The sequence below is a fragment of the Erithacus rubecula genome (assembly GCF_903797595.1).
Source record: "Erithacus rubecula genome assembly, chromosome: 11".
NCBI lineage: Eukaryota > Metazoa > Chordata > Aves > Passeriformes > Muscicapidae > Erithacus > Erithacus rubecula.
The window spans coordinates 18,857,999-18,883,449 of record NC_136663.1 but is presented as its reverse complement, the minus strand read 5'-3'; the positions used below and the strand labels follow the sequence as shown (position 1 = coordinate 18,883,449).

At 43.9% G+C, this 25,451-nt stretch overlaps 2 protein-coding genes across 6 annotated transcripts in view; both read right to left on the bottom strand.

Moving 5' to 3' along the window:
- The window catches only part of ARMC8 (armadillo repeat containing 8), a 57,966-nt gene extending 42,025 nt beyond the window's left edge, over positions 1 to 15,941 (bottom strand). For 2 of the 5 annotated variants that reach the window (XM_079315347.1, XM_079315348.1), the window contains exons 1-3: positions 15,748 to 15,941; positions 13,759 to 13,835; positions 806 to 877 (exon numbers count right to left, since the gene is read on the bottom strand). In XM_079315347.1, the coding sequence (XP_079171473.1) occupies positions 806 to 877; positions 13,759 to 13,835; positions 15,748 to 15,792 (194 nt within the window). In that variant the 5' untranslated portion in view covers positions 15,793 to 15,941. Of the gene's footprint in view, positions 1 to 805; positions 878 to 12,554; positions 12,629 to 13,758; positions 13,836 to 15,747 lie in introns of those variants that run through there. The other 3 variants (XM_079315349.1, XM_079315350.1, XM_079315351.1) reach the window with 2 other exon arrangements.
- Positions 15,942 to 17,146: 1,205 nt separating this feature from the next.
- On the bottom strand, positions 17,147 to 25,194 carry DBR1 (debranching RNA lariats 1). Its single transcript, XM_079315352.1, has 8 exons — positions 24,895 to 25,194; positions 24,683 to 24,807; positions 24,516 to 24,596; positions 23,397 to 23,482; positions 22,773 to 22,997; positions 21,866 to 21,946; positions 20,359 to 20,504; positions 17,147 to 19,865 (listed from the first exon to the last, which is right to left on the bottom strand). The coding sequence occupies exons 1-8, from the start codon at positions 25,089 to 25,091 to the stop codon at positions 19,190 to 19,192; spliced, it is 1,617 nt and encodes a 538-aa protein (XP_079171478.1). The 5' UTR covers positions 25,092 to 25,194; the 3' UTR covers positions 17,147 to 19,189.
- Positions 25,195 to 25,451: the final 257 nt, after the last annotated feature.

Genomic DNA, 25,451 nt, shown 5'->3' with positions numbered 1-25,451 from the left:
GGCCAGCCTTGGCACAACTCAGTCTGTCAGTGAGAAGATACTCTCTGCAAATAAAAAGCATTTTTGACAAGGCAGCAGCAGCTCTCAGGCAGAATAGTTTGGGGCCTGGTTGCCATTTAAGCAAAAAGATACAGGTGGGTGCCACACTGACAGCACAAGGACTGCAGTGCTCAAGGTTTTCATTCTCCATTGCTGCAAACTGAGGCTGAAAGGAAGCTGAAGAAGGGGATGAAATGAAAGCTGTAGTGAGCAGTCTAGGTGCTGAAGTTACCTGTTCAATTTGTACTAGTGGGATCAGAGTCCAGAAAATGTTAACATCAGCTGAAGCAGCAAGGTACAATAAAGTATGATCAATGTTTTTTAATCCTCTGAAGCAAGTGAAGCAGACAAGCAAATTATCTCAGATGTTTTTCAATATTTTAAATTAAATCTTTAACATAACCTTACCCATTTACAGTTAAGAACTCACCAGGTAATTGGCTGAAGAACAGGATTAAGATACAACCACTTCCATCCATCATTAATATCAATATCAAAAAAATATATTTTATTCCTGAGCTAATAAAGTTCAATTAAAAAACACCAAGACTACTTTAGAGAATTCTATGAAATTCTAAATGAAAAGCATTACTCAACAGCCTGTTCTGTAATACATGAGTTTAACAAATATTTCAAGTCTCTCTCAGTTATGTTAAAGAAAGTATTCAGTCAACTACAATCAAAGTTAAAAAAGTGCCAGTGATCGAAGGATCATTATTGCAGACCTGTTGTGAATCAGTGAAAAGGAGAGTAGCAAAGGACATACCTTGGAACTGCTCCCAAAACAATCAAGTTGGCTTTTTGTTTGTTGTTTCCAATTACAGCATTTTTCATATCTCTGTAAATCCAGAAAGAAAAACAAACCCTGGTAAATTATGCTGAGGTACTGAGGGCTTATCTATAGAATTTACTATTTCCATGAGGCTTATCAAGCAGTTTTCCACATGTCCATGCTGCAGCTACAAACTGGGCAGTGCTTCAGGGCACAGTTTCCTCAGCCCACAGGAAAATACCCCAGAGCCCTGGGATTCCTCTACATCCCAGCTCCTGCAAGTAAGCAAAAACCCAAACTATCTCACATGCACACCACACACCAGGAAGTCTTATTACTGAGAAAAACTAGATATACTGGTTCTTTGTGCCCATATAGTCACTAGACTTCTAAAACAATTTTAAAACCCCACTCTTGGCTGGGTAGTCAAATATTGGTAATTTAAAGTAATAACTGAATAGTCTACTGGGTACAGGAAAAGGCAAGCTAGGAGAAAGGAACAAGGAACCATCACCAGTCTCCAGAGACCAGGCCTTTCTCTCCTCTTCACCCCATGCTTCTTTTTATGCATTTCAGCAGGACAGCTAAACATCTATACATCAAAATCTCAAGAATAAAGTGGAAACCAGAGCATTCTCCTGCCTGAGAGACACTGCAAGGTTACACACATTATAGGCACTCATATTGTGGTACCAGAACTTGGGAAGCACTCTGGAAAGTGGACACTGATTGTACACACTAAGAATTCCTATGAAAACCTGTGATTTGCAACCTTGTTATGGTAAGTGCTACTGCATCCTAAAAACTATCACCACCTGCTCTTTTTTCTCTTCATATGAGCACATGGAGCATACATGATCATCCAGAGAATCCAAAGAAAGCAAGCTTGCAACTTAGAACTGGTTTCAGAAAATCAAGATGATTCATTTCTGGGAAGCTTCTATCTGTTGGGGCCTTTAAGATCAGAGAATAAAGAGGGATCAACTTCAGGTAATTCTTTATCAGCAAAAGAACAAAATTAGATTGATTATAGTGTTAGCAGCAAAACTGATAAGTTAATCACTATGCATTTATTTTATTCAAATAATTTGAGAGTGTTAGTGGCTGCTTTAAGTGAGCACATTTTCTTGCCTCTATATCTCTGTCAGCTGCTATCTGCAATTTTTAAGAAACACAGAGCAGCCCTGTCCTGTAAGATCTCTCCTGACTAGCAGGAACACTACACAGTCCTCTGATGTCCATTGAAAAAGCAGATTTCACTGCACCACGCAGCTATCCTGAGCACCCCAAGTATAACATCTCCCTCCATAAGAACTGTAAAAAACTTCTTAGGCAAGGCAGGCAACACCTTACTGGCACAAACAGGACCTTCATAAAGTTCAATTAGCAAAAGATAATTGCCTGTTCTCCCTGAATTTCTCCTCGTGCTCTCTCCTTGCATGCACAAGAGCACTCGAGGAATTCCAAGCCAGCTTCAAGTCTAGCTGTGATCTCAGAGCATCACTAAAAGCAGCTCAGCTGCAGTTCTGTGCACACCTGAATCCAGCAGAGCCAGAATCCCCCTGCCAAGGAGCCATCACTGAACAGCAACTGCCAGCCCAGCCCAGCACAGCTCCACTTAGCTCAGCATCAGAGGGAAATGCTGCACCTTCCCAAGCTCAGTAACTTGACACCACAAGGCAGGAGGTAGAGGAGAAAGAGCAAGGTCAGGAGACAGGCTAAGCTGGAAGCCCCTGGAAATGCCACAAATGGAGTTGAAGTCGTCACTAAAATCAGAAATAGTACTTCAGTGGTTTCTATGCTGAACCCTTCACATTAAAGGAAATTTTTAAAAGTTTGTGAAATACAAGAGTCAGTCCAAAACAGTGGCAGAAGCAACAGTCAGATGCCTTAGAGGAATAATGGGAACTGCACCAACAGATGTGTCAAGTTCAGGTACTGAAGTGCTCAGGCCACTCCAGGCCTTGTGAGGAGGCTGCCTCTCCCTGCTGCCCTGAGGCACCAGTCACCAGAAAAGCTGCACCACATCCAGTCTGCAAAGGTATCTCAGGGAGATAAAGGGGAGGCACTCACCAAGCACTCAGAAAATTAACAAACTGATTTTGGTGATGTTTTAATGCTCTGCTCAGGTGATTTTACACTGTATTTTGTGTTTAAAAAACCCAAATAAAACTGAAAACAACATTACCCAACTTTTGTAACTCTTGCTCCAATCCTTAACAAATTGTCTCTTAATCTTATAACCATTTAGTAAGTATTCCCTATTAGAATTTGATTTAGAGACCCTTTCACAAGTGGCAGAAGCATGGCCAAGTTCCCTACCACTCAAGTGAAGAGGGTTACTGAGGGCACAGTCCTGATCTGGAAATTACTTGAATGAATTTCTCCATCCCAGGTTCATAAAGTTCCTCAGAAAAGTTATGTCAGATAGGTAAGAAATACCAAAACCTGTCAGAGACAGGACTCAAAGGTCCCCAAGTCTGTGTGCATTATGGCACTCCCAAGTTCCCTGCCACGCTTCTCTTTTCCAAGCTGCCATCTACAGAAGTCACCCTATTCAATACCCAGGAATTTGTAGAAAGCAAGAACACCCTTAAAATGCCATATTTGAATGTTGCTTAATAGTACACTTTTTTTGTGCACTATGAAAAATAATAATGTAATTGCATACGATATTTTATAGAGATTTTCCTAGACTATGTCCTAGACTCCCAGGTCCTTGGTGAATCACGAACCTTGGAAAAACTGAGGGCAACTCCCTTATTTGAGAACATTACCTCCAACAAGTTTAAGCTTGACTGATTTCAGATCCAAGACATCATGAGATACATTCAAGGGAAAAAAGCAGAGAGATCACTATCTTGTACAAGAGGTAACAAAGAAACCTCATAAACTGAGTCCAAAACAACCCCCCACTTTATTTCCAAGTGTCAGGCACCCTGCTCCCATTTCCTCTGTGCAAAGGAGTCCTTGGCACCAGGAAAAAGGGAACAGCACTAACAATGCAGTTACAGGGAGATGAGAACTTCAGAAGAACAACACATCCATGGTGACTCCAGGCTAAGCTGTGACAGGACCACGATCCAGAGGGAGATCCAGCCTTTCCAATCCCTTTCCAAGCTCAGGATATGCCAGGCACCAGCACAGCTGGAGCAGCCTCCCAAGAAACACTCAAAGCTGGCACCTGCACCCAGAACACCTCAGCACTACTGAGCTTCTCAGCTCAGAACAGCAGCTCTGTGGAAAGGCAAAAGACAAACCTGAAGCTCCACAAAACACAGCCCATTGAGGTTGGCTAGGTTTCTGGTTTGGTTTTCTTTTATTATCCTGCATATTAAATCTTATCACTTGGATTCTAACTAAATTCCAAATCATTTAACAAAATAACCTGAACTGCAATCAATTTAATGCATAGATTTAAAATCTGATATTTATGCTGACATGTATTATAGTGCAATAAAGCAATTTAAATGAAAAAAAAAAAAAAACTGCAAGAAGGAATAACACAGGCTGTCAACAATAAAATACTGCAGAGACCCTGGCCAAGTGCTCAGGAATATTGCTTCCTGAAGTGCTAAACCAGCTTTTTCAATCTCTCATTTCTTCTTAAATAAAAATATCATTTCATCAGTTCAACCCTGTGACCACTCAGCTTTAAATTATGAAACAATCTAGAGACTGGAAAGGCAGCAAGAGTGATTTTCTTCCTACAAACTTGAGAAAAGCAGAAAAAATTATCAGGTGATTTTTATCAGTTCTAACAATGTTTTGGAACACTGCAACCCAAAAGCAATCAGTTCAATTAACTAGCTGTAAGTAAAGTGCAGTGCATGCTACTATACAAACAGAGCATGAGTGTTTAAAATACTTTAGGAGTACATTAAACTAAAGAAAAATCTAATTTCCATCCAAATACAGCTTGACAAGAGTTACAAGAGGAAATAATTTGCCAATTGTGTGTATGAAGTTCTGGTTTTATTCTGGTATTTAATGTGCAATTGCTTAAAGGAACCAGATACAGTGACTTCAGATAAGCAAGAAGTTATACTAAATATAACAGTTTGTGAGTAAAATATGGTCTTTCAGTTTCAATGATTACTAACCAATAAAAGCCAACATTACTAAATGTCTATACCCTGAGAAAATTAGTAGTCTATGAAAATTACTATTGCAGAAGGAAGCTGAGGCACTGACCTTCATCCTACACAGAAGTTACTGAAGTTCAACATGCTCATGAAGTCAGTTCTAAGTTTGGGACTCCTCCCACAGAATAAAACCCCAATGAAACAGAAGAGTGAGCTCAGGTCCCAGCTGAGAAAGAGACTTTCACAGCAACCCCAGTGAGCCCCCATACCTGCATCTCTCCTGCAGAAGAAATCCTGAGAAAGCAGCACAGATACAAGGACACCCAAGCAACAATTCGGCTCTAACTCCATTTTTAAATGTAGTAAATGAAGCACAAACAGAACAAGTCATGACATTCTGTTAGGAAGCCCTGGAGCTTTCCTACGTCACCTTCCACCAAAGCAACACAAAAGATCTTGAAATGAGCCAGAGTGACTGAGGAAGCAGCCACAGGAACTCCACAGAAGAGGAGGAAATAAACAGCCTGTGTGACATTTCCTCATCTTATGGCTTTTGAAAACAGCAGGGAGCCATATCTCAGGGGTTCCTAGACAGAGAAGGGTATCAAACATGAGCTGAACAATCACAGAAGGAAAAGCAGCCCTGGGCACCCTCAGCCAATGCTTTCACTTTCAGTATGAAACAGTTCCAAAAGATTCTGAGCCAGTAACACAGCCAGACGGAGCTCCCAACACAAAACACTGTCAGGGCTGGAGATTTATCTACCAGGGGCTGTCCAAAGTCACCAACAACAGAGTGACCCAAAGCAGCATTCTCAAAGATTTCAAAAACTCAAAATGCAACCTTCTGAAGAGCTGAAGTACTGACAGCTGATACAAGGACACAGCTCAGACAAAAATGAGGTGCCCCAACTGCAGGAGAGTTTCTAAGTTTCAGGATCATACAAGCAAATGGCACGTGCACTGGCTGGACTACAGTCAGAAGCTCACTGTGGAGGAGCTAAGTTTGGACAATTATGCTTCCTACAGCTTTTGTCTCCTCCTCCTCCCTTTCCTCCACTCTCCCAATTTTATAGACAGATGCAAAATAACCTCAGGAATTAGTGACCAGTTTTTGCATGTTACAACATGCCCATCGCTATTGTCACAGAATTGATTTCTGAGATGGACACTACTATGGCTTGAAGCTGTTTTATACTCCTTTAATAAACAGAGTGTTTGTACTAACATGACTCCTAGTCCAACCAAGTGAATATAATGTTACAAACTCCTGCCAACTCAAGCAAAACACAGAAGTCCTAAATCAGCTTATTTTTAAGGTTAATCATCAAGTTGGAAAGCAAAGTTTCAAGATTCCTAATCCCATTCAAAAAATATCAGTTGATACAAAGAAAAAGATAATTTTACAGGAAAGAATAAAGCAGCACAGCAAGACAGTGTTACTCAACTCCTTTGAATTTTAACACTTAGAAACTGTGACACAATCAAGATACAGTGCAAACTAAACAAACAACATTTAAACAAAAGCCCCTCAATTCAAGGTTGCTCTCAATTCTATAGTCTCAGTGCATCAAATCAAACTGCTGTAGAAAAACTGCACCTGGCTATAATTACAACACGGCAGAATAAAAGAATTTAACACATATAATGCTAAAAGTGGTTCTTTAATCCAGCTCCTCCATATCACAATGCCATTGAAAATGCTTGAACTCTTATCTCAAGTATCCTCTCTGGAGAGGCAACTTACCGTGTCATAAGTTTCCTGACAAAGAAAGTCTGCCAAACAGAAAGGGAAGTGTTTCAGTGACCCATACCTGCAGTTAGAGATGTTGATAGCTTACTCCTACCCTGAATTTATCCTGTTTTCCAGAGCTCCTCTTGCTGTGTATGACACACTGGAGAAACCTCTCATATCAAACCTCCACTTCCACACAGAGTTTACATCAGTCAATTCATGTGTTGCCCCTCTGATCAAACTTCACAGTGTCTTTGGCTCCTGTTTCAACTCAAGTTCCTTTTCAGTCTCTACCTGGACTGAACAAAAGAGAGATGCTGCTTTTCCCACCTCTTCCCAGCAGGTTTTATTGTCTCATCCTTTGCACTGAGCCCAGACATGGTGCTAGGAGTTGCATGAGATTAGTAATGGACAGACAATTTGCCTCACTCAGCCTTAAAAACAACGTAACCCAAATTTAAAGTGATTGAAGTTAGTGGTGGATGGGAGTTCAGCAAACTTTTATTTTGTAACCCGAATAAACTAAAAAAAAACCAACAAAACCACAGGAACCATAGCTAGAGAGAGTTCCATATTATCAGCATTTCAATTTCAGCATCAATCTCTGCTATTTAACCACACTAGGTCCCAATAGTAAAGAATTACCCCAACAGAGATGTGGGCAAAATAGCTGCAGCTCAGCAGAACTGTCACAAACCCTCACTCAGAAAACCTCTGCTCTTTGATGCCAGATCAGCAAAACACTTCTTTCACAACTGTCCCAAAACAGCCAAACCACATGAAAAGAGCAGCTCCACCACAGCTGCTTCACGTGAATGACCCAAAATATCAAATACATGTAACTGTGCTACCTTTTTTTTTAAATGCCTCTACCTTCCCCCAAGGATATTTCACTTCCCAGTATGGACTGCCTTCAGCATTTAGCAGTGCATCCCACATATTAGGCAAAAATTGAATTTCTACATTTTTACTGCTCTGTTCTCCATTCACCTTTATTGAAAGTTATTTTAGTCCACTGTCCCATTTTAAACCTACCACTCTTTCTCTACAGAATGTTGCCCACCACAAGTGATCCACATGGAGAAGTTTTCAGTTCCAATTAGGAAAGGAAAATACCTTATAATGGCCTTGCAGTATATGTTTGGCTGCTCTAGATGTGAGCCTGGAATATTGTTTGACACTGTCCACTGCACCTTAGGCCAGCAACCACTGAAGGATCTCCAAACCCTATCAATTTACCATAGCCACTACTCATTAGATTGTAATAATCTAAACTCTTTCTGTCATGAAGCATAACCTCTGATTTTTATCTCCAAATAGCTATCAGAGCTAAGAAGATGTACTGGCCTAGTCAAGATTCAATTCCCTTTTTCAAATGGGTATTACTAAGTTCTCATGAGAACAGAAATCCCCTAATATCTATATGCCCATAAACTCTTTCATTCTGGAGTATCTGGACATTCCAGATAATGTCTGTTTGAAACATATTTTAGCAAGTAATTCTATGAGCTAGCCTTCCTGCTACAATCCCCAAATAAAAGTATCTCAGCAATTGAACATTATCAGTTCAGCACCAGCAACACAGCATACATGCTAAAGTCAGCTGAATCATCTGGTACACAAATTAATTGGTAAACAGAGTTCTGTCCTTTGCATGTTACTAGAAAAAAGGAACCCTTTACAGGGCATTAGCATAAAAGTTCCATATTGTAAATGGAAAATTAGCTTCTTTTGGAAAGCTAATAAATTCAACTTTTTTAAAATACTGATTCCAGTCAGTGCAAACTGGCAGCTTGGAACCAAAAACTCCAACGCCAAATATGAAGAATCACAAACTCAGCACATTGCTGACCCTGTGGCACATATTCCTCAGGCCCAGCCTCCAAGTTCAGTCCTGACAACACCCCCACACCCCCAAAGGGCAGAACTATTTCCCCCCCAGCTGCTTGCACCCTCCCTTGCAGGCAGCCAGTGCCTTTGTGTAACAGATTCATAAGGGGAAGGTAAATCTGAACGGCCATGTAATGTCCAGCTGTGCTCAGCTTGGAGTCTGTTACTGAGTCCCACCTCAGGACTCCTGTGCCCAATGCTCACCCCACTCCCTCCAGCTCCATCAGCCAGTCTGACAGAGGCTGCTCCTCCTCCCTCATCTGACTCTGAGCCTCAAACCATCACAGCAACAGTATCACCACGCTGAGGGCAGTATCAACAGAGAAGATTTGGAGAAAAGTGGCTTCACAGCCTTCTCAAAGGTAGCAGTGAAACAGAGACAATTACCAGAGTAGTAACTGCAAGGCTTGAAATATTAAACACCCTTGTAAAGCTGAAGATTGCTGGCCAACTATCACCTGAAGTTTAGCCCACCTCTAAATATTACATCAGAAGTTGCAATACATAACTTACTTGTAAAAAAAAAAAAAATAAAAAACAAAAACAAACAAAAAAAAAAAAACCACAAAAAACAACAACAAAAAAAACCACAACAAAAAAACAACAAAAAAACCCAAAAGCCATTCTGCATATGCACTTTTTGCTGCATTATTAAAAAATGTAAAAGTGAGAGTACCTTTTCTCTGTGACAGGAACACACTTGCACTGAAGTGCACCTCCCCCTCTTCCCTCTGCACCATCCTTGCACCTGACTACAAAAACCACTGCACTGAAAGTCCCTCTTCACAGAGAACTAAATTGTCAGATGTTTAAGCCTCTCAGTTCTTTCTCTCCCTGCAAAATGCCTTCCTTCACAGCTCACCTCTTGAAAGAGAAAAACCAACAAGCAGAGCAGTGCTCCCACCACCACCTAAACCTGTCCCAATTTCTGTCAGATCTTGCAGCTTCCCAGCTCCAAGCCACAAAGAGCCCATCCTGCAGCTCACAAAGCACCAAGAAGGGACTCAGCAGGCTCCTCCCTCAACACAAGAATGACTCCACATAAAAACAACACTTCAAAAACTTACATCACTTGTTGCTAGCCAATAACACCTCCAAGTTTCATGCAAGATATGCATTTACTGCAGTGTACTGTCTAGGAAACAACAGAATTGACCAAAATTTACAGAGGCAAACTATGACAGGAACAACTCTCTAAGGACTGCTCTGTTTCCACGAGGCCAAGGGAATATGCACAAAACCAAAACAGCTCCTGCAGGAAACTGAGGTTTAGAAATGCCCACTGAGACTGAAAATCTCATGCAGCTGTTTGGGATGCAAAATGTGAAAACAAGTGCTGTTCATCACCTAGTGTTACAGAAAGTTTGTTTAGCAGACAAGAAGAACAAGAAGCAGAAGTAGCGTCTTCCCAACTGTCTGATGGGGGGGGGTAACTGCTGCTCCATTAGAACTGAGATGGGAATTTCCTCTCTTCCCACTTCATGAATTTGCCTCTCATATTTCACAGTTTTTGCTGTGGGCATGTGTGAACACTGCACTGATGATCCCTCCAACAGCCATAGCTGAGAGCACAGCACACTATTACACAGCCATCTAAATCTGTGCCTGGAACATTTATTAGACCCAAACTACAAAAATAAAATAGTTGGATGCAAAGCACACACTGTGTGAGGACCACGTGCCATTTCTATAGGATGTTTCTCTCATTGTGCTGAGAAGTAAAACACTGACACAAGGTTGGAAAACACTTGTCTACTAATTCCTGCTGGCCATAAAGGACAGCAACAGCAGTAGCACAGGAATTCTCACTGCACCACAAAGATGGTAATTTACCAGTCTTAAAGGATGACACCCTCTGCTGAGAAATAGCCTGATGAGAAACAGCTGGGACCTTGAGTAAGCCAGGCTTGTCAGAAAGGATGCTCCTTTAAAACCCAGCCTTGAGGTGGGATTACACAGTTCTCCATTCAATGACAGATTGCCACTTTGAAGGCACCAGGCTAAACATAAGCATGATAAAATGTCTCTCAAAGAAGACCCCGACCAGCAAATACAATAGAGGATGAAAGCAGGTATGTCTTGCACCTGAACAAAGGGGGCCTGAGCTTTATAGCAGGTGAAAAGCAAATTACAGTCTAAGGATCACAACCCAGAAATGCTTTTTAAAAAATAAATAAATACTGCAAAGCACAAGATGATGTTGCCAGAACAACCTTGGGACAAATGAAGCTCTCATAAAAGCACAGAAATTTACAGAGTCACTTTTCTCGTGTTCCTCTGCCAATAACAGCAAAATATTGAAGAGAACCTCTGGGAGACCACAGCATTTAATGCACTGCAGTATCTGTGTGAGGCAATGTAAGCACTGCCAACACAAGCTGCACTCGAGAGCTGCACACCTGACATGAGTGCTGACCTTGCAGAATGCACTCAGAGCACACTGGAGAAAACCCGAGCTGTACAACAGCAAGAGGAAAGGGTCACAGGAGCACCTAAGGAGACACACAGCAAATGTGTAAAGACCTCTCAAGCATAAGCATGGCCACAATGAAGAGTTCATGTTTACAGAAGGGAACTGCTGCATTAACCTTGCTCACCTACAAAGGCAGTAAGTACAAGGTAAACACTGCCACACAGATGTAGGTATGGACATGGGCCTTGAACACCTCACTGCACTACCAGGTATAGTAAAAAAAGGCAGTAGCTGTTCTCAACTTTTCAAACCTAGAACAAAAATTCAGGATTTAGTGGCAGGTACAGTTCTCCCCTTCCTAACCACTATCCATACCCAGATGAGCAGGACACAAATTACGTGAACAGAAGTTCTGCAGGAAGCTTGGCATTTTGAAATAAGATGAACAGACCACATGCAGCAGTACTGGACAACAAGGAAATTATTTCTGTTTTCCAATAAAAGGAAAATAAAAAAGGTTCTAACCAGGTAAAGTTTTATGGTCTGGACAAGGAAAACTCTGAATACCACCTCTAAAAATTCATGGGAAAGCAAGGAAAAAAAGAGATTTTAATCATTTAAATGCTTTCAGAATATGTAATTAAAGCGTTCTCAAGTTACAAGATGAAAACTGGACTGGCATGATTTTCAAGTTCAAGAAGCATTTAGTACATTTTACCTTTATCAAAGCTCATTCAGAAGTTGGGTTTCATTAAAATTACAAGGATGCAATGAAAAAAAGCCCCAAGCCCAAGTTATTCATTCAAGCATAAAAAAACAGGACTATCATAACTGAAGACAATCTGCAGAAACAAAGCCTCTTACAACAGCCCATTTTCTGATCCTTGATATTCATACAGTTCCATCAATCAAAATAAAAATCTAGGTCATCAGTATTTCTAGCCAGGATGTAGGGAAAAACCAGCATATCTTAGGAAACAAAGATTTTCTGCAAAGGATGCAGCATATCTGGTAAAGCTTCTGACAGTCACTTCTGGAAAAAACTTTAATCCTTTCCTACTCCACCCCAAATACTAGATCATTCTAACTTCAATACCTCTGCATACACCCTGAAATCAAAGAAAGACAAAGCAGTATTTTTTCTACCCAAATAGAAACCTGGCCTGACAGAAATTCTTATATATACACTACTCTAAATTCCATATTTTATATACATTTTTATATTCTTTCATGTTCTCATTCTACCTTTTATATCAATTTCTCTAAATTGGACTGTCAACACACCCACCCACCAATACTTCAAAAACAACACATCTGCCACAAGGGACTGGCTCAGAGTCAGAAAAGATACTCTCACAAATAAGATTTCAGCCAGAGCATCACAAATACAGCTTCACCATCCAAATCTGCCCTGTGAGAGAATCTGTGAAATGAATTAGTATTTTCTTGTCTTTAAATACAAGGGAAGGATCTCAGCATAGAATCCACTGATACCCATGGACAAGATGAAGAATGTCAGATGTCACCCAAGACAAAGATACTGCCTGAAACTCCTGTTTCTGGGAGATCAGTTATACTGCAAAAGATGAATAACATATCAAAAGATAGGGAAGGGATTACCAAGGGTTGTGGGCTCCAGTCCTTTGAAAAGGAAGGGAGAGCAGGGACGGAGCACCAGCCATGGCTTAGTGCATCTGCCAGGGAGAAAAGAGGGGCTCAGTCACCCCACTGGGACACTGGATGAGACACATCCTTCCCCAGGACCAGCCCACCTCCCTTATGAGGAGGGGACTACAAAGGCCAAGGGGTGGAAGCAAAACCAGATTCCTCTAGAGCAGTTAAGAACCTGTACATAGTTACAGCAGGGTATCAGAAGTTCTTATACAGGTAAGGGGGTATTCCAACCAAGAAAACTTCCAGGACTGTTTCACCTAGACTGGGCTCTTTATGTATTTTAAAGGGACACTGACATGTTGCCCCTGGACAATTGGAATAAGTGTTTTCATCTGCTACCAGGACACACCCCAGGTTGTGCTAAGCAACAGAACCAACACTCTTGGCTTTTTGATCCACTTATTCCTCTGATTTCTTCTGGAGTTTTACTAGATGACCACAGCCAGCAATCTACCGGTAAGCCCAAAAAGGTCTGGTTTCACCACCAGTCACTCCTTGGCAAGGTCTCATTTGCCATTTTGCAGAAAAAGTGATTTTAGTGGAAAGCTCACGACCCAAGGACAGCAAAGGAACAACCAGAGCTTTGCAGCAGTTTCACTCCTGCTCTTTGACTCACTCTCTCAGACATACCCTGACCGCTGGCATGAAACAGAAGTACTGAAATATAACTTGCATCCAAATTCAGTTCTGTGGAAGCATTCTCTTGCAGCTTGCAGTTCCCATGGGAAGACAGAAGCCAAGCACTAAAAAAGTCAAAGCCAACATGCAGGCATGGCAACAGGGGAAAGAGTAAGAGGCAGGTACACTGACTTGGCAGTGCAGTAAGAAAAGTCTCAACAGACCTGGAAGAGGAGCAAAACACGGCCAAAAGGCAGAAACACATCTGAAAAAATTTTCAGTGCTCACAGAATGTTTAACCTCATTTCTGGCAACAGGGAGGCTGTGTTATAAACCATATGCACTACAGAGTGAGAGTCTGTATCAATACTATCCTTATATCAATACTGACATATTTGTGTTAAGATTTGCCAACTAGATTTCTCAAAAACAAACCAGGAAGACCTTCCTGCCCTTGACCTATCACTCTAGTGGGACCAAGCACACCTGGCCTATGCACAACCAAGAGCCCAAGAGTGTTTCAATGACTTACATGACACCTTGCAGGACTTTCTGGGGATCGAGATCAAACAATCTATCGACATAGTGGCGGCTACTGGCTGTGACCTCCTGCAGAGAGAGAGCAAACAATTGCAATAGTTTATATCAGTTCATACAATGGCTTATGCAGCAGTGAGTCTACAAAACTTCCCAGGCAAGAGGCAGGGAACCCACAGAATTATATTTAAATGTGCAGTGTGTTACTGCTGGGCAACATCACACAAAGACAACCCTGTGTTCGAGTGTAATCTAGAGAAGATGAGGTGCTTAATGTAGATAACAACACAGTAAGTGTCAAAGCAAGTTAACAGAGAGCTATTTACAAACTGCAGTTATCAGCATTGCCTTGAATCACAATTTTATTATGTTTAATTACTATATAGAATAAAAATAAATTCCTGGAAGAAAAAGTTCCAAAGAGCAGTTAATGTTGCTCAAGAACCATACGCACAAACCAGTTCTCCAAAAGAAGGAAGCTCGTAAGCAGACATGTTTCTGTAACTTACTTTGTCACAACATACCTACATTTCAGAGTCTGTGCCACACACCTTCAATGGGACAGCTGCACAGTATTCCCCACTATATTCTCATAAGACAAAGCAATTTCTCTTCTCAGCAACAGGACCATGCTTGTAAGCTACACACTTATGCACCACTGATTTGTTATTCCTTTTGAGAAGATCCAAAGTTGGAGATTGTAAGCATTCCAAAATACAAGGGTGGGAAAGGGAAAGAGAATTTTCCCTCCAGGTTCTCACGAACACTTGCCAGGGTGTATTTCATTATCTCACTTTTTTTTTTTTTTTTTTTTTTCACCAGCTCTCTTTTCATTAAGCTTTACCCACTTTTTCCTTATGAGTTTTCCTTGAGAGAAGCTCTAACGGAATTGAAAACTCTTCCTTGCTTTAGCAAGTATCTGCTATGGGGCTGAATGTACTCCTGCTTCCCCACCCCAATGTCAAGAGACACCAGCAGCTTCTTGCCTTTGGTCTCACATCACAGAGAAGAATCATCTAGAGGCAGCAGGGCTCCTTTGTCTCCAGGAACACTATTAAATTATGCCACGTAAATCCTACAGATACACTTTCACCATGTAACCAAAGACAGTATTTCTGGTAACAGCGATAGACTTCTAGCTATTTGACCTATGTATTTACATATGAAACTCTTCTAGACTTCAAAGATCCCGTAGCTTTCTGTTTCTAAAATATCCTGGCTTCCACCGCATCAGCTACGAGGTCTGCGATATATAGAAGGGTATTCATATGAAGTCAGTCCCCCCAAAGAATTAAAAAAGAATAAAAAAGAATTTATCGACATAATCAGTTTCACGGATCTCTTAACCAGCACGAATTTTTCAGGGAAGAGAAGGAAAAGCGCCAACCCTCCGCTCTTGCGGCTGCACAGGGGCTGCACCCTTTGCATCGCTACTCCCAGCACCCGTGCGATGCAGCAAGACCGCTGCGCGCCCGGGGCCGTCCCTCGGGGAAGGGAAGGGAAGGCGGCTGTCAGAGCCTCCCGCAGCACGGCGGCTCCTCCCTGCCGCAGGAGCCGGGACACCGCGAGCAGAGAGCCCCGGTTCCGGCAGCGGCACAGCCCCGATCCCGGCTGCGGGCGCACCTGGAGCCCGTGCCCTGCCCCGCAGCCCCCGGGGAAGGGCAGCGCCGACAGCGGCAGCGCCCTCCGCGTGCCGAGCAGCAGCTGCCCCGGGCCGGCGAGCCCGAGCCGGGCCAGCAGCGAACGACACGTCCAGAGCGCCGGTGCCTCCGCAGCCGCGGAACGGGCTCGCCGGCTGCCTCGCAGGGGGAAAAGCAGCGCCGGGAGAAGTTGAGGCGCGGGGGAGAGAGTGAAGGAGCGCGGCTCCGCCGCCCGCACGCACCGCCCCCGCTCCCGGCGCAGCCCCAGGGCCGCTCCCGGCGCCGCCGGACAGCGGGGCCCTGCGGGGGCCAAGGTCAGGCAGGGCCCGGCCCGCGGCACTCACCGAGAGGACGCTCATGCGGAGCGGCGCCTCCAGCACACACGCCATCTTGGCGGAGCGCTCCGGCACCGGCGGCGCCTCAGGCCGGCGGGCGCGGGCTCATGGCGGGCGCGCGGCGGGCGGGGGCCGGGGGTAGCGGGGCGGGCCCAGCGAACCGGCCGGCGCCGAACCCCCGCTGCCGCCCCACCGCGCCTGCGCCGCCGCACGCCAGCCGCGTGCGGAACGGCAGCCGCTGTGCGCACGCGCGGGGCAGGGCGCGGCCTTCGCGGGCCGCCGAGAGTGACGGCCCGAGCCGAACACGAGCCGAGTGGAGATGGAAACCGAGTGGAGCCGAGCGGAGCGGAGACGAGTCCGAGCGAAGCTGGGCCGGAAACCGAGTGGAAACGAACCCAGACGAGCAGATCCGAAGCTAAGCCGAACAGACCCGAGCCGGAGGCTGCCGAGCCTTTGTCCGAGCCCGCCCTTTCCCCTCGGCCTCGCCGCACAGAAATGGTTTGGGCTCATTTGGTTTGTCATTGCTTTTGTTGCCAGCGTTGATTTGTTTGGTTTTGAATTTGTTTTTCACAGAAAATACCCTAAAGAGCCCAGGACTTCACTAAGATGTGCTACAGGTTCTATAAGATCTGCTATCTTTTTATTACCCCACTGTATTACACAGCCTGAGGCATGGGGACACTGACTACCCACCCTGAAGTCTGAACTAAACGGGAGGAGAATGATAAAACCACAAAATAACAGAATCGTCACAGCTCGGGTTCATACCTCTCAACCTATGCCCTTCCCAGGAAAGCAGAGGTTTGGCAGCTGCTAGAGACTGCACAGGATAACAGGAGCACAATAAACATACCTCAGGATGCAGTCACAAGGTGACTTTAATAGCTTTAATTTTAAAATATTCCATTATGAAACAAGGCTATACCTCTTTGCTGTTTTTCTCTGAGCAGAATGATGACATGCTGTGAAAATACCTGTGTGCTGGCCTGGCATGGAACAAGTGAACATTTTTCTCAAACACTACTAACAGCAAAAGCAATTTTAGGCTGAATACACGCACTGAAAAAAACTGCAATACAAGGGTTGTACAGAGAAACGTTTTCCAGAGGTCATCAAAATTTCAGAAGTTTTCAGAGAGTCTAAATCTTTTTAAAGAGGACTGGAGACTCTGGGTCTTAAAAGCCAATTTAAATTTGTCAGCATTCCCTAGTTTTCCATATTTTTTGAAGTATCTGGCCTTTACTGGAGAAGTTCAGTGCTTTTACTGAATCCTTCTTGCAGCAGAGAATCTTGCCGACAGGGAAAATCCATAATAGATGAAAGCAAGGTAGGGGAGGACACAGCAAACTGCAAAGAGGGTGTGAACAACTGCAAGAAAAGGCACTGCAACTCTAGAGGTCAGACATGATTCACACTCAGAAAACATTTATGTTCACTGTATTTACCAGCTGCACTCTGCTCAAGGGATGCCGAAATACTTCATAAAAAAGTCTTTAAAGGTTCAAAAAACAGTATTGTATCTTGTCCAAGTTTCCTGACTTCTAGAAACACATTTATCAGAAGGGAGGAGGCATGGGACAACACAGGATAGAAGAGTTTGTTTTTTTTTTACATAAGGAATCAGACTGAAAAGTCTATTACATGCAAGATACAGCTTCTATTCCAGTGCAGAGACCCTGAGAGCTCAATGCCATGCTCAGGTTCCTTGGAAGACTTTTCAAGTCCATAACAGAATTTATATTTAAAATCCTTTATTTCCATTATAGTGTTCAGACCATGAGGCATGACTAAGGTTTTACCACTGCAGACCCAGGACTCCTAAAGAGATTCATCTGCTTCAATGACTTACCTGACAGTTCACAGCCGTTTTTATATACCCTGAGTGTCACACCTGGGTTCCTCCCAATGTCTCCTCATACCTCAGCACAGCTCTTTCGTGGCTGTTCTGACTGATGAGGTGTTAATTGAACTGTTGAAAGCATTAATTATGTCCTTTTCTAGCCCTTGATTACTTAACATGTTTCGATTTTGCAGTGAACTGCTTAACAGGAGAGGAAGCAAGATGAACCCCAAACGATGGAAGTGATTTAAAGACAGAATTCCCCACCCTGATACACAACTCACACTCAGGGATGCATTTCACTCACTGCTCCCTGTCCAGTTCCCTGTTCCTGTCAGGATGCTTTCTCCTTCACACTGCCTGTGCCTTAGAGGAGGAAAACTACAGGAGCTACTTCTGCTCTTGGGGCAGCATGGCCATGAGGAATTCCATCTAAGAATTTAATCTGTCAGGGAGGCTAATGCTAATATGCTTGAAAACATTGTCATTTTCATGAATTTACTCACTTTTATCTCCATGGCCTTTTAGGCCAAATAAGTGCCATTTACTAATAATTCAGGGCAAAAAAAAAAAAAAAAAAAAAAAAAAAAAAAAAAGACAACTACCAAGAGGGTCTCTATTCTGGCAGCTCCTGTTCTCCCTCAGCTGATGATTACAAAGGTACTTTGGAAGATTCCAAATCCAGTCTTAAGAGTTCATCAAGTTACATCTACTGAAATGAGAAGTGAAAAGTGACGCTAATGATAATAGGAGGTGTTACTGCCTCAGGCAACTTCACACCTTCTGCCTTGTATGAATACAAAACACAGCCCTCATTAGTCAGAGTTGAGACAGTGGTGGTTTCTATGTTTAGGAAATTGTCCTTCCTAACTATTTCCATTTTAAGACATTGTTCTCAAGTTTCTTAAAACACGAAACGTTTAAAGAACAAAAACGAGTTTTTAAGAGCAGAGATGCACTCTTCCATGGTCCCCATAAAACCGTCATTCTCCAAATCAAGAGACTTGGTTTGCTAGCAGAACTGTAATTAAAAGCTAATCCTGGACAATACATATTGTTTTGTTTATGACCACAAAGTTTGTCTGTGGCATGACTATCACCAGGAACAAAAACCTTCACTCTTCTATTACTGTTTTGTTATCATGGGAATTCTATTTTCAAATTTCATTCATAGGCCTATTGCGTATGCTACTTTGTATTAACGGTTCAGTATAAAACAAGAGAAAAGCAATAAAATAAAATCATTCAGTCCTGTAAGTCAGACACCTTCTCGCTTGTACTCAGGCTACAGTTTAAGAGTCTTGTTAAACAAGCATGGTGCATCTCGTTCAGCTGAAGATATGAAGTATACACCATACACCAAGAACTGAAGGATATATGAGCTTTACATCCTTTGACAAAGTACTTTGTTGGAACAAGTCTCAGCTTCTTTCTTTGATGTCCATTCTGGATAAATCACCTTCCCTTTGAGAAGTACGCCCAGCCTCTGAGCTTAGGAATGTAACGTGACTAAGATCACGTGACATTAAAAGCACACGTAGTCCACTACAATTCTCACCACCTTCCCACAGAAAGGCAGAGAGAGAATATAGTCACACATCCTGTGAAGTATTAATCTGTTTTATCTTCATCCTCTGCAGCATAGATAGCTTGGTTCCTTCTCTTGATTTTTTTAACGCCACTGTTCCCGTTTTCATCAGCACCAATGCGCTTTAACGACCTCTCAGTGGGGCTCTTTTCCTCCACCTGCTTGCTCCCAGCAGACTTCTCCAGTTCCTCGTTGTTGGAGTCTGTGGCATCATCAGATGACACTGCCATGGAGTCTGGCATGATCCGGATGTCAGAGAAGCTGGTAGAGAACTCAGGAGGGTGATCAGGGGAGGGATCTACAGAACACGTACTCAAGTCTTCATCGCCACCTTCTTCATCCAGCATTATTTCATCTGGGTTAAAGGATGAGAGGCCAGAATTATCTGTATTGTATTCACTGGGTTCCTCTGCTGACCCAGTACTGTCCATGTCCTCTTCCTCCTCCTCTTCACATTCACCTCGTCCTGAGCCCTCTTCTTTAGCCTGCTGGATCCTGTCATTGATGTCAGTGAGGCCAAACTGGGCACAGAACTCAGTGGTCTGGGGATTGATGGTATGAACTGGCTCCATGTTTTTTTGAGGCTTGCTAGGATCATAACAAGCAGCTGTCAATGAGAAGTTGCAAGGAATTTTGAGGTCATGGTTCAGCTCTTCTAACACCTCTTTAATGGCTTCTTCTGTCACACTGTAATCCCACCTATAAAAAAGTGCATAAAGTTTAAACAACTGCAACGAGATAAAAGATACTGTCTATTCCCACCACAGAGTGCAGCCTTCAAAGATGGATTATAAATTCAGTTTACAACAGAAACTTTATTCCTCAAATGCATTTCCAGGAAGATTTTAATTTTCTTTTGGTCAGTACTGAGACACCCTTCTCCCCACCAAGGATTAGTGTAATATGTTAACCCACACCCATAACCCAGCCTGATTTTTGGCCTCATGGTATAGTTTCTGTCCCTCAAAAGCTGATATCTAAGCCGGCAAAACAAAACTAACTGCCCAGGTAGAGCAGTAATGAAATTGTATGATTTAGACTACATCTTTTGTCAAGGTCCCCTTTTAGCAAGTCCTACAGGCTTTACAGACTGCAGAACAGAAACACAACTCCAATATAACTTTACTTCCAGTCCAGAGAAACAAACAAACACACAAGCCACACTTTCATCTCTATTTTGCAGAGAACTTACTTAGCATGGAGGCCATTCTTTTCAGGCATATTCCAGGAGCTCTGGGTCACATTAATAAGACTATTGGTGGCCTTGAGAACTGCAATCCACTCAGCATCATACTCCAGCGAGTCGCCTGCATTGGGATCGTGCTCCACATCTATTATCTACTTACACACACACAGAAAACAGATGAAGTGAGTTACTTCACTTGATACCAGAGTCTGAATAAAGTGTCAAATGTTACTTTCACTGTACAGAGTTTTAATGAACTTTAAAGTACACTGAGCTAGTGGTCTCAACCAAACAAATCCTCTCATGCCAGCTTCCAATAAGGGGATAACAAAGGACAATCAGTAACTAAAAAAGCCATGTCTGAATTTCAGCTTAGAGCAATTAGAGCAATCTTACTACCAGCAACTAGATAGTGATGCAACTTAGAATTTGCCAGCTCCTAAATTCATGCTGCCTTCTGTTGGAGATTAGGACGTTTTCCTTTTTTTTTTTTTTTTTTTTTTTGAGTTTCTCTTAGGGAACTTTTCTCCCATTTGTTGCCTAAGAGACCAGAACAACAGATAATTAAGGGAAACAAAAGATGTGGCCAGGATGAGGGAGGGGTGCAGTTTGCTGCATCTCTCAGCTGGTGGGTTTTCTCTTGGGAAGTGCAGCATCTGCCAGATTTTGGCTGGGGTTGGCACTCGTTGCTTATCAGGATCAGAGGTGAGACAGTTGTGGTCCTGATGCTGGACCCGGGCTGCTGCTGCTGCTGCTGCTGCAGGGAGAATTCGCTGCCACCACAGAGTTCAGTCCTTCACTGCTTCCTCCTTACTGTGGGTGAGCCTCTGCTGTCAGAGCTGTCGTGGGACTGGGACTTTATTAACACCTGATCTCACTGGGAAGGACCCTCACCATCTACTCAGGTGCATCAGGGAAAACTCCTCCTCACTCCAAGGGAGCCTCTCCCAGCTGCCTTCAGGAGTCCAAAGCCACTGCACAGCCCTGGCCATTTTCTGCTGCTGCTTTGGGCTTTTTGCTACACTTTATTTAGCCTCAAACCCAATGCCAACCGGGACCCTGCTCCTTCTGCCTGTCTTCCACCTTCAAAGGTGGTTACTAGGGCAAATGGATCCCACCACAAATCCAAAGGACAGATAATGAACCACTTTCCCTTTGGGATGATCAATAAAAGTCACTTTATGACTAGGAAAACACCTGAGTGCATTTTTAAAACATGCTGTCAGCAGCTCACTCTCACAGCAAACTATTTTAGACTCATGCATTGAAGTCAGGTACTTGTTCTAAGATGGATGGAAATGGTAGAATTAAGGAAACACAGTGCCTATACAACACATTCTGCTTAGTTCAGGATAAAATCCTACAAAGACCATTCCACACACCTAGAATTCCTAGTTTCTCTAAAATTCCTCCACTTACCAGCACTAGTCTTCATCTTATATCTAAGAATAGCACTAACAATTCAAATAGATTAAATGCTTAAAGTGTAAACCTTTCTACACATGTTCATCACCTGCAGGAAGTCTCTGTGTGGCAGGCATTTATCCAGAGCCAGAAACTTGGTTGCTTTTGGTAACTCTTCTTTGGAATTTGTCTAGGAAGAAAATGGTGTTAAAACAATCATTAGCACTTAAGTAAAATTTGACCATTCTAAACAATCTGTATAGACAGGTTTAAAGGTATAATTTCTACAGAGAAGTAACTTTCTGAAATAGAAAATTAGCAGGGGCAAAGAGAATGACAGACTTCACTGGGAGTCTAACAGGAAGCAGGATTCAGATGATAGACAAAGCAAGAGCTACATTTCAGCACCAACCAAGGCAGCTGAGCACACCCAGCCATGGAGCAAAGAGAAAAACTGTAGCTTCATTTGAAACAGACTTGTTGAGCCTACAGGGTCTGAAGTTACATTTTTACAGATAGACGACTTGCAAAAATGAACAGCACTAGCACCACTTCAGGAATAACTGTTTCAACTACAGACTGGTTTTTGACTTAACCTCGGGCCACCAGACCTGCAAAGCTGTACTACAAGGATCCTCCCACCCTCAGGTAACCATCCTCTTCCCTTATCACCTCTTTTGAAGTTGTCCCCTTTTTCTCACCTATTTTGAAGTTGTCTGCTTCCCCAACAGAGCAGGAGAGAGTTTTTCTATACAGTTAAATCAACAAGTTTCAAGAACAATAACTTCAGCTATTTCATCCTATTCCTGAAGACGATTAGGGAGTTACACCCCTCATTTATAACATCTCTTTAATTTACATAAAATAATAGTCCTAACACCACTTAATCTTTCATGGTTTTAACTGAGTTTTAAGAACAAAAACCACTAAATTGCTTTTCTGGACATGACTACATGCACTAGAATTCTAAAGTGTGCCTGGGACATAGACATTCTTCGTTTTTTGTCCCCCTTTACCTCGTGTTGCATGAAAGCTGCAAATTTAACATGGAGATGTGCTGAGAACCAGTAGGTGGGTTTCAGGTGCTGCAGAAGCTCTGAAGCAGCAGGGCTTCCCAACGTGTTGCTCTCCACTTCTTGTCGGAAGAAGGATTTCATTTTAAGGAGCTGTTTCTTGTTTCCGTAGTGATAGATGCTCCTTGGCCAGTCATGTGACATAAATATATCAATGGGACGCTTCAGCTGTCAGGCCAAAAAGCACATGGTTTAAATACAAAATATTGACAACAAAGGAGTTTAGAAATTACCAGAGGCAGCCAGCTGTGCTTTATACTGCCTTATAAAAGAGTTCATATCATCACCACAAATCAGGCACTCAGAGGAAATCATAGCTAGAGAGCAGTACTCTACCCACAATCAAAGGCATCTTCTTCCTCATTAAATTTTTAAAAGCTTTGTTTTAAAGGGATAATGTCTAAGCACAATATTCCTCCTCAAAGGACACATCTCTAAGAGCTCTGATCAATGTGGTAAAGAATGTTATGCTTCAATATCCATCATACGTCATCAGAATAGCTTTAACTTCCTAATTCTAAATTAATGAAAAATACCCTTGTTTAAAATAGCAGGCTTTTCACTAACCTGTTTGAGTTTGAAGACTTCGATATTCCTCACATGGTAAGCACTTCTGATGGTCTGCTGGTTGTATGGTGGGCACTCAAAGTGGCCTGAAATTTGAAAACACGAAGAGTTGCCTGAATCACTAGTTCCCTCTTACACAGCAGCTCTTTGGGGTCACACAGGCATCTAGAATAACCTCAAATACAAGGCTGTCATTTTTCATGATTATTCAGAGTACTGCACTCTGAAACTACAGTTTAACAGGTTCAGCAGCAGCCTAAACATCCCTGTCACTGCCCACAGGCACCACAGGCTCCGGAAGCACCAGCATGTAACCTGACAAAACGTATGAGTATTCAGCTTTGCCTTGGGACAAAAAAGATTAATACCTACCATAACCTCCTACATGTTCTACAGAATTAACAGAAAAACTGCTTTTTTAGTTATTGCCAAAAGAGTCTCGTCTCTTGCCCCTCACACAATATTCAGGCATATAAAGTACCCCCTTGATGATAGGAAATTTAATTAGCATTTACAGGTATTAGACAAAATCAAGTATTCTGGAAAACTGGTTCGGAACTTTATAGCTTGAAAACCACTCGTAAAGCTTCTCGGAAGCTGTCTGTTAGTAAAGATAGCACAGTACAGTAACAATAAGGACCACTCCTTCAAGTGCTGAGATCAGAAAGAATAAGCCATCTCCTACTCACTGACATGGGGTATCATCTGTGACATGATTCTGTCACCCTTCCCAGGAAGAACTCTTCAACACACACCCACATAACCAGGAGGAACCTGATGTACTGATCCTAAGCCTCAGGGCAGGACAATATACTTATATAGTGTCACAGTTATAAACTGACTGCTTCCCTCAAGGAAAACAAGCAATGTTCCACTGCATGCTGAAAGGACACTGCCATGGAAAAAAATCAACAATGTTCCAACAACGCTCCAAAGGCGCCTTGCTTCCTGCTGTGGTCACCGGGCAGCTACAGAGTCATCTCAGAAAAATTCGTGTATCGAGCCAAGGGTGGTTTTCAGGCTAAGAGCCGTTTCGGGGCTGAGCACAGCCAGACCCTCACACCACGCCGCAGCCCCGGCTCTCCCCTCCTCTCCCCGCCAGTGCCGCTGGCCCGGTACCTTTTCGGTAGTCATGAGACTTGAAGATGCCCGAGATGCCGCCGATCCTCACGCCGCGGAACCGCACCACGCCCGCGTAACCTGCGGGACACGGGAGGGCGGTGACGGAGGGGCCGGGCAGGGGCTGTGGGGGAAATCGTCAGGGGACTGGAGCGAAGGGACCTTACCCAAGTAGTAGATATTGGGCGCGACCCAGCCGCCGTAGGGCAGCTCCTGCAGGTGGTTGGAAGCCTCGTGGTTGCCGCCGATGAACACGGTGAGCACCGGGGCTTTCTTCTCGCCCGAGTAGTACCTGCGGAGACACGGCAGCTGCTGAACCCGGCCAAGGCCGCGTGGGTCGGGCCGGGGGCCGGGGCGAGGCCGGACCGGCGGCGCTCACCGGTAGAAGGTCTGCATGTCCCGGTACTTGGCCGGCACGGCCATGCACCGCAGGTCCGCCTCGTTGCGCACGGCCTGGAAGTCCCCGCAGCAGAGCAGCAGGTCGGGCCGCACGTTGTGGCGCCGCTGCAGCAGCTCCAGCGTCTCGTACATCTTGTCCAGGGCGCCGTGGCAGCACCCGGCCACCGCCACCTTCATCGCCGCCGCCGGAATGAACGGGCGCCGCGCGCGCCTTTCGCGTCACCGCCGCGCGCGGTGTACGTCACCTCCTCGCGCTCCTCTGCGTCACCGCCGCGCCTGCGCCGTGTGGGGACGCGGCTCGTGGGGGTGGTCACGGGCCGCGGGGGCCTGGGCCCGCCCCTTCACCGCCGCTGCCCGCGGGCTGCGCAGAGCGCTGCTCTGAGGGACTCTGCCCGGTCATCTCCGGTGCTCCCCCCTGCCCTACCCGAGCAGGGATGTCCCTGACCGGTGACATCCGATGATCCCTTCCAGCCTTGCCCATTCTTCACAGAAAGGGCAGCCAGGCATTGGAATGGGCTGCCCGAGGAGGTGATGGAG

What these genes read in the sequence shown, in the direction of transcription:
- DBR1 (XM_079315352.1), bottom strand. Translation starts at nt 25,091, where the DNA reads ATGAAGGTGGCGGTGGCCGGGTGCTGCCACGGCGCCCTGGACAAGATG. An exon ending in CAGCTTTCATGCAACACGAG is followed by an intron (nt 21,947 to 22,772) that starts GTAAAGGGGGAC and finishes TTTTCTTCCTAG; the next exon opens with ACAAATTCCAAAGAAGAGTT. An exon ending in AAGAATGGCCTCCATGCTAA is followed by an intron (nt 19,866 to 20,358) that starts GTAAGTTCTCTG and finishes ACTTTTTTATAG; the next exon opens with GTGGGATTACAGTGTGACAG.